The following is a 12,250-nucleotide window of genomic DNA, read 5'->3' as shown; positions in this document are numbered from 1 at the left end:
AAAGCTTCATCTTATAAATCAGCTTCCACCATTACAAGAATTACAGAGAAATGCATCTGAATCACAGCATAAAAATAGATATAATCAACCTCTTTTGACTAAAAATGGTCGGCTTTCTGTTTGTTTTACTGAAACCTTCAGAGCTCACAAGACAAGACAGTTTGGTATTTAATGTTTAAAAAACAGCTTTTGTCTTATTGGTTGAATATTTTATTTACATTACATGATTGGTGCAGTTATCCCTGAATTTTGTAATTAATGCTGCAGAAAATATTTTTGCTTAGTGCTACAGAAAACAGAATCTGAATACAATATAATCCTCTTGTAGAGCGTCCAGATCTTGTATTTTCTAGACTCTTTGTAACTATTTTATTTATTATTATTATTATAACATAGAAAATGGCCAATAGCTTTCTTTTTACACGAGTGTGGAATTACCAGGGAGACTTTTCTGCGTTGCTCAGATGAATCCGCCAAATAATTTATCAGTGTTTCACTGCACTGCAGTAAAAATCAATAGTATACTTATACTGAGTGGAATTGACTGAGTGTGAAATTGCAATCAAACAGCAACTATTAGCGTCAACCAAACAGACAATACAGAGATAAATGGTGTTTACAAATCCCCCTGAAATTTGCTTTAAATCGTTATATTACTCGTTTCAGTCATAGTTTATTGTGGAAAATATGTTTCTTGCATGAAAGTTGTTTTACTTCACAGTGGCTTGTATTTTCATAGCCAGAATTGACATGCTATTTGCAACAGATGTTAAAGTCCAGATTTATTGGGCTGAATCAAGCTGTGACAGATTCAATTTCAAAGCAACTTTAACTAGGCGTCACTGTCACAAAGTGCTGAATAGGACAGCTGGATGTCTCGTATGCTCTGTTCAATGCCTTAGGCTTGAATCTAATTTAACTTAACTGCATTTCATATTTCTGGTTTATCAGCGCCCTCCCATTCCGTAGCCAGTGATTTATCTAATTGTCCCATTCATGTATCACAAGCAGACATTTTTATCCAGTGGGTAGCCTTTCTGCAATGGTCAGTTTACGCCACAGCAGTTTTACCCAACTGCATTTTGGTTGATTGTCTTTGGTTATGGCCTCAAAACACAAAACTATGAAAACTGTATCCAGAGTGTAATATTTTAAACTGGCAAAATGGACAAAATGCAAGTCCTCTGAGAATTATGACAATTATTATGCCTTATATGTGCATAAGAAAATACTCTTGTCAGTGTTGGATTATATGATTTTGTTTGTGTTGAAGACTCTGTTGAGTTTAGTTATGCTGTGGTGTTGATTTTGGTCTGAAAGTTTTGTTTTTGATCACCCCATACATTTAAAGCAGACGTAAATGCTAAAAAGACTTAATGATAAAAATGTAAAACAAAGTAAAACAACAACTAAAGGCTTCACGCACATTTATGACAGTTCCGTTTCCAATCACTGTCTTGCAGATTACTGCCTACTGTTTTAACAGATACTTTTTATTTTTTCAGGAAAAAGTCTTGTTAAAACAGTTTTGGGTTTTTTTTCCATTGCAAAGAGGCACAGGTTTAAAATGTCCCAGTGCTTGAAGGTGTGATATAGAACAGCAGAGTGTGACAGCCGTGACACACCAATTAAATATTTGGAGATTTCAATTACAGTGCCTCGTTGATGCTTTTTCTACATTGATAACATGCAGCGTATACTTTGACAAAATCATCAGGACTGCAAGGGGCTTCTGCCACTCCGTCTGTTTAGATGCTCGACATGGACAGAATGTGGTTATCGCTGCGCTCGAGATGTGTTTCCCCAGTGATTGCATCTGTTGCTGTTGGAATAAATATTAATTCACCAACGTAAATGATGGCGAGTTGCTCATCCTACAAAAGCTAGTATCAGGGCTCGGAGATCAACCAGCAGAGCAGCATTCAAACAAGATGATAAAATGTCATACGCCATCGCCTTAGTCCACTTGTCCCCTCTGCATCTTCCTCCAGTGTGTAAAAAGAGTGAAGACAAGTAAAGATTCAACTGACAGAGCCAGACAGCGACACAGAGCGCTCTAGTGCATACTAATCTAAACCAACATTGCACCTGGGCAGCGCATTTGATTCCCTTTCCAACGATGCGTGTTTAAGTGTGAGATAGGGATCTGCAGATTTCATCACTTAGGGAGGGTGGTGACCTGCATCAACAGACCCCACCAGAACACCCTCGTGCAGGTTCCTTTCACTTCCACACTCAAATTAGAAGTGACAGGGCACTCACGCAGAGGTGTCCTCTTCTCTCCCTTCCATCAGTAGCCATACAGCTCCACTCAAACCTGTCAGCCTTATTATATACCAGCAAGATGGTGGAGGACCTAAGGAAAGGAGATGTCTAACAAAGACAGAACACTAAACACACTGTCTGTCATGCCGTTCCCTATCTGTCAATATACATACCTCCAGTCCCAAAGGCTGCCACAAAACCAGTTTGTATGTCTCCATCACCTCCTGCTGTCCCCTCTCAAGACTTTACAAATGCCATGACTCTTTGTCTTGCTTTTCTTACGATCCCCCTGTATGTAATCTAAACCTTTATCAAACTTGAATTGGTTCCTTTACTTTACTTTCTTTTTCTTTCGTTATTTCTTTCTTTCTTTTATCTAAGACAAATAACATGTAGTTTTCAGTCTCTTTGTTAGCTCCCTCTGTCTCATCCTCATTCATTGTTATACTAGGAGCACAACTTATTTACCAACTTTTCATGCTTGTGGCAGCTCATTACACACAGATATAACCTGCCTTCCCCCTGTGGACTACTTGATCACCAGTGGTTTTCCTGGGGATTAAAAGCAGACGTGCGAAGAGATAGCAAACGTTAAACGTTATTATGCCTCTGATGCATCCGAGGCTCAACTCTCTTCCACAAGAGCAAAAAATTTATGTTTACTTAATAGGTGAATTCTTTTTTTTTTTTGTCTTCCTTCCTCTCTCTCCTGCAGGCGTGAAGCTTGGAAGCGCTCTACGGCAGTCCAGAGAGGTAAATGCTTTCTCTCTTTCTCCCAAAAGAGCTACACAGGTTGCTCCCAACTGTTATCTGTTGCAAGCAAAAAAAAAAGGAATTGCCTGCCTTGTACCTCTCAGCATGTCCAATAACATTTATGTAGAGAAGCTGACCTCACACAGCCAGCCAGACTCTACTGGGTAAAAAAGAATCCTGGGTCAACCAAGATTAGGTTCAGATCACACCCTTCTGTTTTTTTCATCCTCCAAAATAGAAGCTTATTGATTGTTAGTTAGTTTAGTTGGTTAACAATGGTTTATTTAGTAACATAATCATGCAGATTTATAAGAAGTCCATTCATTTAATGAAGCATTTCAAGCATTAGCAGCGATATGGATAAGAGATAAGTATTGTTATAACTCTTTCAAATCCATATAATTTTGCATTTTGAGTTCAGTTCCTGTATTTTCTGGCAATTATTTTTACAAGAGCAAGTTTTAATGGCCTTGCTTTCATGTGCCAGATCAAAACTAAATTAAAGCTCCACAATTTGAATAAACTATTACAAGGCATTAAAAGTGTCCTGAATTGCCTTACAACATTTTTAAGGCGTGGACATTTTGGCTTTTATCATACTGTAATTTGTCACTAACAAGGTTTAAATTAAGGAAGAGCAAAATCAGGTTTGACATATTTCTCCTCTCAGCCGATCTCTTCTTGCTCTCAATTTTGCTGTGATCCTCAGAACTAATGAGAGACTTGCATAAGTGAAAAACCTGTAGCATGTGATGTCTGGTGCAACGGCTGCTGCCATTTGCTACTGGCTTCACACAGCAAACAAACAGCAAGGAACCACTCCTTCCTTTCCCTCCCCCTCCAGATGTAAGAATATGGCTATTTAAGTAAAAAAAGGGGGGATGGGCCAGTATTCATGATGGCCTCCTTACCTTGGCTGTTATTAAATTAAATTATACATCTAGTGCATTGGCTTTATGACACCATTACAGCATTAAATTGAAATAAAATGTCAGAATGCACGATTGCCTGGGGGATCAAATGATGCTAATCAGACAGTGGCTGATTCTAATTTAGATTCCCCATTAAGTGTTTATAAGACATTTATATGATAATACAGATCCATTTATTGATATGTGATGGATGGCATTGGGCAGTGTTATATTTTTATGTCACAAAGTTAGACCCTTGTGAAAGATATAGTGAAACAGCACCATCAAGCGGCCTATTTCTGTACTGGACGTTAATGTCATTGTTTTTGCCAATAAAGCTCTACCATAATTACTAAGAAGTGTACAGCATGTGTATGTTGATATCTTTCTGGTCTAAAGAGATGTTTTACTGTCATTGTTTTATAGACTCTTTCTACACCGGACAGACAGAGAGGCAAACTTGACAGTTATCATGACCATGAAGCAGCCGAAGATATTTTCTCCAGCCCGATCCCTCCAATGCAGTTTCCACACTTTGAGGAAAGTAGACAGGCATCTACCGCTGGGTCTCGGGAGCAGGACATAGTCTCTCTTCATGTCTCCAAAAGACAGCGCAAACTGTTGAAAACAAGTCCCTCAATCAATCACACCATCAATAATTTTTCCCCACCCACTTCCTCTCCTTCCTCTTCATCATCAGTGTCCTCCTCATCCACAGCCATTGGTTCTTTTTACCCCAGTATCTTTGAAGCACGCCGGCAATTGATGAAGGAAATCTGTGCAAAGTACAAAAGCAGCATCTCCAGAACTGTCACACGTCATCATGTGAAGCACCTCTATGTTGAGGATAAATACAAGTTGTTGTATTGCCAGGTGCCCAAGGCAGGGTGTTCCAACTGGAAGAGAACCCTAATGGTGTTGGCAGGTCAAGCCCCAAATGCTCAGAGCATTAAACATGACACCGTCCACTATGGCCACCATCTCAAGACACTCGACAGCTTTGGACGCCAGGGGATCATGCATCGCCTTAAGACCTACACAAAAGTCATCTTTGTCCGAGAGCCATTGGAGAGAATGGTGTCGGCGTACAGAGACAAATTTGAAAATCCTAACAACTACTACCACTCCCTATTTGGAAAACCCATAATTTCCAAGTACAGGGCAAACCCTTCCCGGGCAGCCCTGAAGACAGGCAGCGGGGTCACATTCAAAGAGTTTGTCCAGTACCTGCTGGATGTCCACCGGCCAGTAGGAATGGACATCCATTGGGAACAGGTGAATCAACTCTGCAACCCTTGTCTCATAGACTATGACTTTATCGGCAAGTTTGAGAATATGGAAGAGGAGTCTAACTTTGTCCTGAGATTGACTGGGGCTCCACCTAACATTACATTGCCCAGCTTTAAAGACCGGAACCCAACTGACACAAGGACCTCTATGCAGATCACACAAAAATACTTTTCACAGGTCAGCATGCTGGAGAGACAGCGCGTGTATGACTTCTACTACATGGACTATTTGATGTTTAACTACTCCAAGCCTTTTAAAGATTTATATTAACTGACTCCTAACAAGATGCTCGATTCACAGTCACATTCCAACACGTCTACATCCTTAATATGGCTTACATCATTAATGTAAATGTCTCACGCACATGCTCACAAGGATCTTTGAATCAAAGGCCAGAGATTAGAGACCAAATATATCTCTGAATTTCATAAAAGGTACTTTTTATGAATACGTTTCTACCAGATTATATTGCTTTTTAGACAATTCTGAGTTGAGAAAGTTTATGGGTTGTCATATAAAATATTCTAAATAGTTGTAAAATGCAATCTATTTATTCACTTCTGACACATGGTGAGATGGAATATTCAAGTTTTAACGTTGCTTCTAAAAAAAAGTTTGTTGTTTTCAATGTTTGTTGTTTTTTATATGCCCTATTTGCTGCCAGTCAATCAGTATTTGCAAATGCATTCTTGGATGTGGCGCAATACAGGCCACACATTTAGTACAAAATCTAATCCCATCCCTAATTCTAGTCAGCCTACAGTAGCTTTAATTACCTGCACCTCTACCACCACTTTAGGAATAATCAAAACAAAACATTTAGGACTATATTGATTTGGTTATTACTTGGCTTCAGATGCATATTTAGTCACGTTTACTGGCATGTACTGCAATTTGTTCAAATTAACTCAACATATCCATTTTTAATATGGAAAATGTGCATTTACTGTTTGACTTAAAGCACTTTAGGCAGCAGTATACCTCTATGTATCCATGCACACTAATACAAATGTTTAATGTCAATGGTTTTACTAAAACTAAACCATAACTAAATTAAAGAAGATCAATCTCTATCTATCTCTCTATATATATATATATATATGCCAAGTGCCACCCACTCTAAGGATGTGTGCAATTACTGTAGCATTTTCTTACCTCTAATGTTGTCACTTAGTTTGATGGGTTAATCTAACAAAGACCTGCTGTTGTTAATGCCCTTTTCCTAAGGGGTATTTTTCAGGGTAAAAAGTTCTGCCAACATCTTTAAATACTTGTGTTTGCTCGTCTTTCTCTAGGGTCCTGACAGCAACCAAATGGCTAAAAGTCAACAGTGGGGAAAAACAGCAACTATAAATCAGGGTAAAAATGCAAAAGTAGACATTTCACAAAGTTTAAAAATTTAGATTTGGCCATTTAGAAATTTGAGAACAGAAAAATGTGCCCAAACCTCCCATCTATTATTCTAAACACCTAATTTAGAGTATCACTTACAAATCTCACTTCCAGTGATTCCATACTCTCTGTATGAATCCCATATTCCACACCATCTTATAGGCTTTATACTGACACTACTGTGTAAAATTATATAATAGGCATTCAGATTCTATATATTTTTCTATGTATTTCTAAACTATATGTATTCAGTGCTTCTTGGTGATGGTACTTTCTAATTTTCCTTTTTGATGTCATTAATTGTTCTTTGTGTGACACCAGTGTAGATTGTTGTTTCAAAGAAGAGTTTCTTTCCAAATTAAAATATCCATATAAGTTCATTGTCTTTTAAAAAATAGCTTTCTAATTACTTATTCCTAATCAGTTTGGTCTCTGGGATAAGGATAATAGTCCCTGTACAGATGAGCTGCATTCCTCCTAAACCCATCCTGCTTATGGCATTTTCACCCACAGCAACTCCATTGTGTGTGTGTGTGGGGGGGGGGGGGGGTGAGAAAGATAAATAGACACGTTTTTCTAAAGCACTACTTTATCCAGTCTGAACTGAAACAAAGCAAATGTGAGAATTGCACCGACACAATAAACTCCTGAACACTTTAATATACTCAAATCCATTGTCCGTTTGAACACTGTAATATTAGACACATCTGTGAGATTTAAAATGAGGTGAAAACAAGCCCAATTATTAAGCAGGTTATATTGTACTGTATGAAGTCGTCAGTCTTGGATTCTCCCAATTTTAAATTTCAGTTTACGTCTTTTTGTTTCAGTTTAAACTTACTGCATAGTTAGCTAAATAACAAATATGGCTATAGACACCAAAAAAAAGTTGTGATTGATGTGTGCTTTTAATTTAAATGGAAAACTTCGAATAAACACAACAAAATCTCAACATTAACTGGCATCAGCAAGTTTGGCTTTTTTCTATGATGGTGCAATGCAAGGATAAACACAGGCCATTTTGCTTCAGAGAACAACTTAATGCTAGTTTTCTCTAATAAAAAAGTAAATACTCAGCTATACGCTTTGCAGCTCACTGGAAATATGTGTCGTGTAAAAAAAAAAACTACTTCATAGAGATGTTTTTGCCTATTAGCAAATGAAAATTCTTATTTTTTAAGTCTTAACACAATATAATCTGCCTTTGAAAACCTTGAACAATATTGATGGTATTACCCACTTGCAGTGATGGTTATTGTATGACCCTTTGTCAGTATATCGTGTTAGCGTTTGCGATTCAAAAATGAATCTTTGTTTATATTGTGGTCAGATCGCTAACCAAATCAGCTATCTCATTAAGATGAGTATCATTCTTGCAAATACTCCGTCAGCCCCTGCCCCTCCTGCTCATGAAGTTTTCTTGATATATGAGTGTATACACAGAATTATCAAGTGTGATTTCAGTAACAAGTGAATGTATTAATATTTATTGTTGGTGCAAAATTGTATAATATATGATCTTAAGCCCTTTGCCTTAATTTACACTGCCAATTAAATGGTGTATTTCAGGAAGATCTTCTTCAGGTAGGTAATCTTTCTGGCTGATGAGTGTCTACTAATAAAATGTCTTTAGCATTTTCATAACATGTCCATTTTACTCTTTGTGTTGTGTCTAGAGTACTTTTGACTTTTAACAGTGACCATGTATATATAGTATAGTATGATTGTTATTATTATAATTTGTGCTTGTCTTTTCATCCATCAAATTTCATATTTGTTTGTTTGCGTGGGACAGAGTTAATATACAAATGAGAAGATGAATTCAGCTGCATTAATAGACAGTATGATGATCAGAAGCAGCAGGAGGGGGAAACCAGAGGTTCCATGGCCTGTTTCCTTCAATCAACTTTCTCTTTCTCTCTTTTGCCCTCAATGACTATAAACATTAAAAATTCATTGTGCCAAGACAAAGTCAGAAAAAAATGAAATGCATCATTAAAATTAACTCTTAAGTCAATATCCAATACATTGAAGCATTTGTAAATGTCTACAAATGAATTTCACATTTCAGAAATGCAAGCTGTTTTGCAGCAGCTCTCTCAGAGTACAGCACAGAAGGATACTTTGTGTTTATTGTGGTCTAAAAATGTAAAAATCATCAAACTGAGAGGGATTCATCTTCTGGCTAGTGTGAGGTCTGGAACAGATTCCAATAGTTTTCATAAATGTCTTACCAACAGCCAAAAACCTCAACCTTCACATCATTAATAAGGAAAGTCAGGATGCCACTGGGAATCATCCTCTGGGGAACATGAACGTCTTTACAGAATTGCAACATTCAAACAGATGTTGAGATATTTGAATTAAGATGAAATCAGGAGTGAGTTGCTCACAGCTGATACATTTCCAGCATCTGGTCATTGAGTCCTTGTGTTGAAAGATAATGACACTCATTGGGCAAAACGTTTTCTCTGACGTTAAAATACATTATTTGGCATCTGTCTGTGATGCTCTGTGTTGTTCCAGGTGGTATTTTTGCGTTGATTTTTTTATTTTTTTTAAACTGTTGAAGCTATTTCTACAATGTAGGGCTTTTTAACATTCACTATAGGATGGCCTGTGGAAAGGTACAGAGAATAACTCACACACTGTTTAAATGAGATACAGAAGACAAAACAACACAACACACTCACATTTTCTTCATTTGTTTCGATCCATTATGTTTCATAGTAATAAAGGAAGAAAATTGACTATTAAGCAAACAAATTAGCAGCACTAAATGATTACTGAACAGTGGTGGCATCTCTGAAATTACATCTAATGTATTTAAGATGGAGTTTTTATTTCATAAGTTTCATTCCTATATTGAATAGAATTTCAGGCTTGATTTATATAAAGAAATATCTAAAGCACACGTGTAAATCTGCATCCTCTACTTTCCACTAGGTAGACAGAATCCAACTACAGTTTTGCGAATGCTCAGTTACGTGCCGTATCAACATATTAATATGTTATGGCTGGTGTGGCGTTGGGAATACGGGGCCAAACGGTCCGACCTTTGCCGACAACGCCACTTTAGGACTTTCACCTAAAGATCTAATTTTTTGTTCCTTTGGTCCCCAGCTTGCTTTAGCGGGTTTCCCCAACCACAGGTCCGCTCACAGTGACGACCAGCACAGCATCCAACAACTCAAAACATTCATTTAACCCCCTAAAAACTTCCTTAAAAACACTCTACAAACAAAACTAACAAAAGAAAAGGAGAGACGAGGCAGTGACAGTCTACGGCCAACCTGCCTTCGACGGGGAAAACGCAAAGACAGGAATGGGGGAGGGGAAGCACCTATATACGCCCCCCCCAATCAATGGCAAATGGGCCACAGGTGCTCCCTCCCACACCTGCCTGCCTAATTACATCCCATCCGGTTACACTGGCATTGCAGCAGACATTTGCCTCATACATCAGAACAACATGAGTATCGTTGTCCCTCTTGGTATCAGGACCACACCACATGTTTTCTCCACCACTGGCTCTTCATTGCATTTCATAGTTAGTGTACAGTTAACATGAACCAGGAGCTGCTGCCCACAATCAAACAAGGCTTACAATGATTCAAAGGGTTGGCAACACTGCAGACTCAGATGTTGATATCATCTCAGTGGGATGAGCAACACGAGGCTCTCTTTAGCTTTATCATTGGTTTACTTCATCCAGAGCATTTTCAAGAGGAACAAAATTATTCATCCCTGGATTTATTGGGTAGTTAAACTTTTACTCAGGAGACATGATCTCATCAGTGGGAAAGAGTCGGTGACCAGAACGACTTGCCCAATTAAATAATTGCAAAAAAGAAAAAACCATATTAATGTCCAGTTTTGTCCTCCTGTCTGGTTGTGCTTGAAATACGTGTACTGTACCGTAATTATTTGATGTATTTAAGCAGTACAGCAAAGAAGTGAAGGACCCGATCTGGACCTGAATAGTGTTCAGTTGTTGAGTTTCTGTGCTAGTCACATTTTGTCCATAACTAATCTCATGTTCAAGTATAAGGGTGTCCACAAATACACTTTGCACCAGGACACCAAAGGTGGTAGATCAATAATCGACTTTGTAGTCATATCAGCCGATACTCTGGCCGGCCATGTGTTCTGGAAAGTCCAGTAAAGAGCAGAGCTGAGCTGTCAACTGATCACCACTTCTTGGTGAATCAAGTTGGTCTACAACACCCACATATGGAAAAATATAGATCATATTCCGGGGGTGGCAGGAGACATGGAATCTAAATGGTCCAAGTCTCATGCTGCCATTGTCGAGGTGGCTGCGTGGAGCTGTGGTCACAAGACTGCTGGTCTTTGAACCTGCTGGTGGACACCGGAGGTGAGGCATGCCATCAGGCTGAAGAAGGAGTCCTACAGGACATGCTTGCCCCATGGGAGTCCTGAGACTGCAGATGAGCACTGGCGGGCAAAGCGATGCGCAGCATCAGCTGTCAAGGAGGCAAAGAACCAGTCGTGGGAATGGTTTGGTGACACCATGGAAGATAACTTTCAGTCGGCCCCAAAGAAATTCTGTCAAACCATTCGGCGGGTGGACGGAATCCTTTGAGGATCACCTCAATGATCCCACTGATACACATTCCAGTGAGGAAACAGAGCAAGAGAAGAATGTCTGGGCTTCCCTGCTAAAATTCGATTCACTCTAATAATTTTGATGTATTGATGTGAGTACGAGAGACGGAAGAAAATAATAAAGTTGATGAGACTGAAGCACTTTTCAAATAATTTCAATTGGGGCTTTTTTTCTCCCATCATTTGCAGCCAGGGAGCTCCTGTTCTGTGGGAAAGGATTTGCTTCACTTCCATTCTGTGATTAGATCAGAGTGGGAACTGTGTGCTACCTGAATGTGCAATTTTTATAAACATTTTAAGTGGAGAAAAAAGTCTTTCATAGCACATTTATTGTCTTACTTTCATGTTGCTTTCCAAAATGACACTATTGTCAGAAGAAGAGAAAATTACAACCTCAGATCGTTTGTTGCCATGATGGATTTGTGTGTGTGTGTGTTGTGTGTGTGTGTGTGTGTGTGTGTGTGTGTGCACATCTGGGATAAAGTGCATGTTTGTGTGGTAGATGAATATTACAACACAGATTGATAATTCTGTAGAGCTCGAGGCTGATTTTCAACACAGCTCTTGCGTAATTCATGCAAGCACTTTGGGCAAAGTTAAACCTGTGAAGAAAACAAAAGCCATCCATTTACCTCATTAGTGTGCATGGAAAATCTTGACATGCTTTGAAGACAATGTGCTTGTGTAGCTAAATCAGCTTAAGGGCCCAAAGCAGACATGCAAGGGAAGCAACCAAACATCTACCCAAGTGATAAACAATCTCTGCTCGGTTGGGAGGACTGTGAAGAGAGACTTTGCCTCATTTTTTAAGCACTAATATTATAGGTTGCGCAGATAATACTTGTGTTTGCCTTCCAGCCAGCATTAACATGGCTGATAACAGAATTCTCACATTGTACATGCAAAGACTCACACACTGCTTTCACACACTGGTGTAACAGCAATTGCTTTAGTAGCATTACAAACTCTATTTATTTGCAGAACAAACCCGATTCTAGGGGTTTGCTCCT

At 38.7% G+C, this 12,250-nt stretch overlaps 1 protein-coding gene across 1 annotated transcript in view; it reads left to right on the top strand.

Moving 5' to 3' along the window:
• Positions 1–5,489, top strand: part of LOC137913981 (carbohydrate sulfotransferase 8-like) — an 89,931-nt gene extending 84,442 nt beyond the window's left edge. Inside the window, exons 2-3 of the mRNA XM_068757599.1 lie at positions 2,981–3,018; positions 4,356–5,489. Of these exons, the coding sequence (XP_068613700.1) occupies positions 2,981–3,018; positions 4,356–5,489 (1,172 nt within the window). The remainder of the gene's footprint in view (positions 1–2,980; positions 3,019–4,355) is intronic.
• Positions 5,490–12,250: the final 6,761 nt, after the last annotated feature.

The sequence above is a fragment of the Brachionichthys hirsutus genome, unplaced genomic scaffold (assembly GCF_040956055.1).
Source record: "Brachionichthys hirsutus isolate HB-005 unplaced genomic scaffold, CSIRO-AGI_Bhir_v1 contig_196, whole genome shotgun sequence".
NCBI lineage: Eukaryota > Metazoa > Chordata > Actinopteri > Lophiiformes > Brachionichthyidae > Brachionichthys > Brachionichthys hirsutus.
The sequence above is the reverse complement of the archived record's forward strand: the minus strand, read 5'-3'. Positions and strand labels throughout refer to the sequence as shown.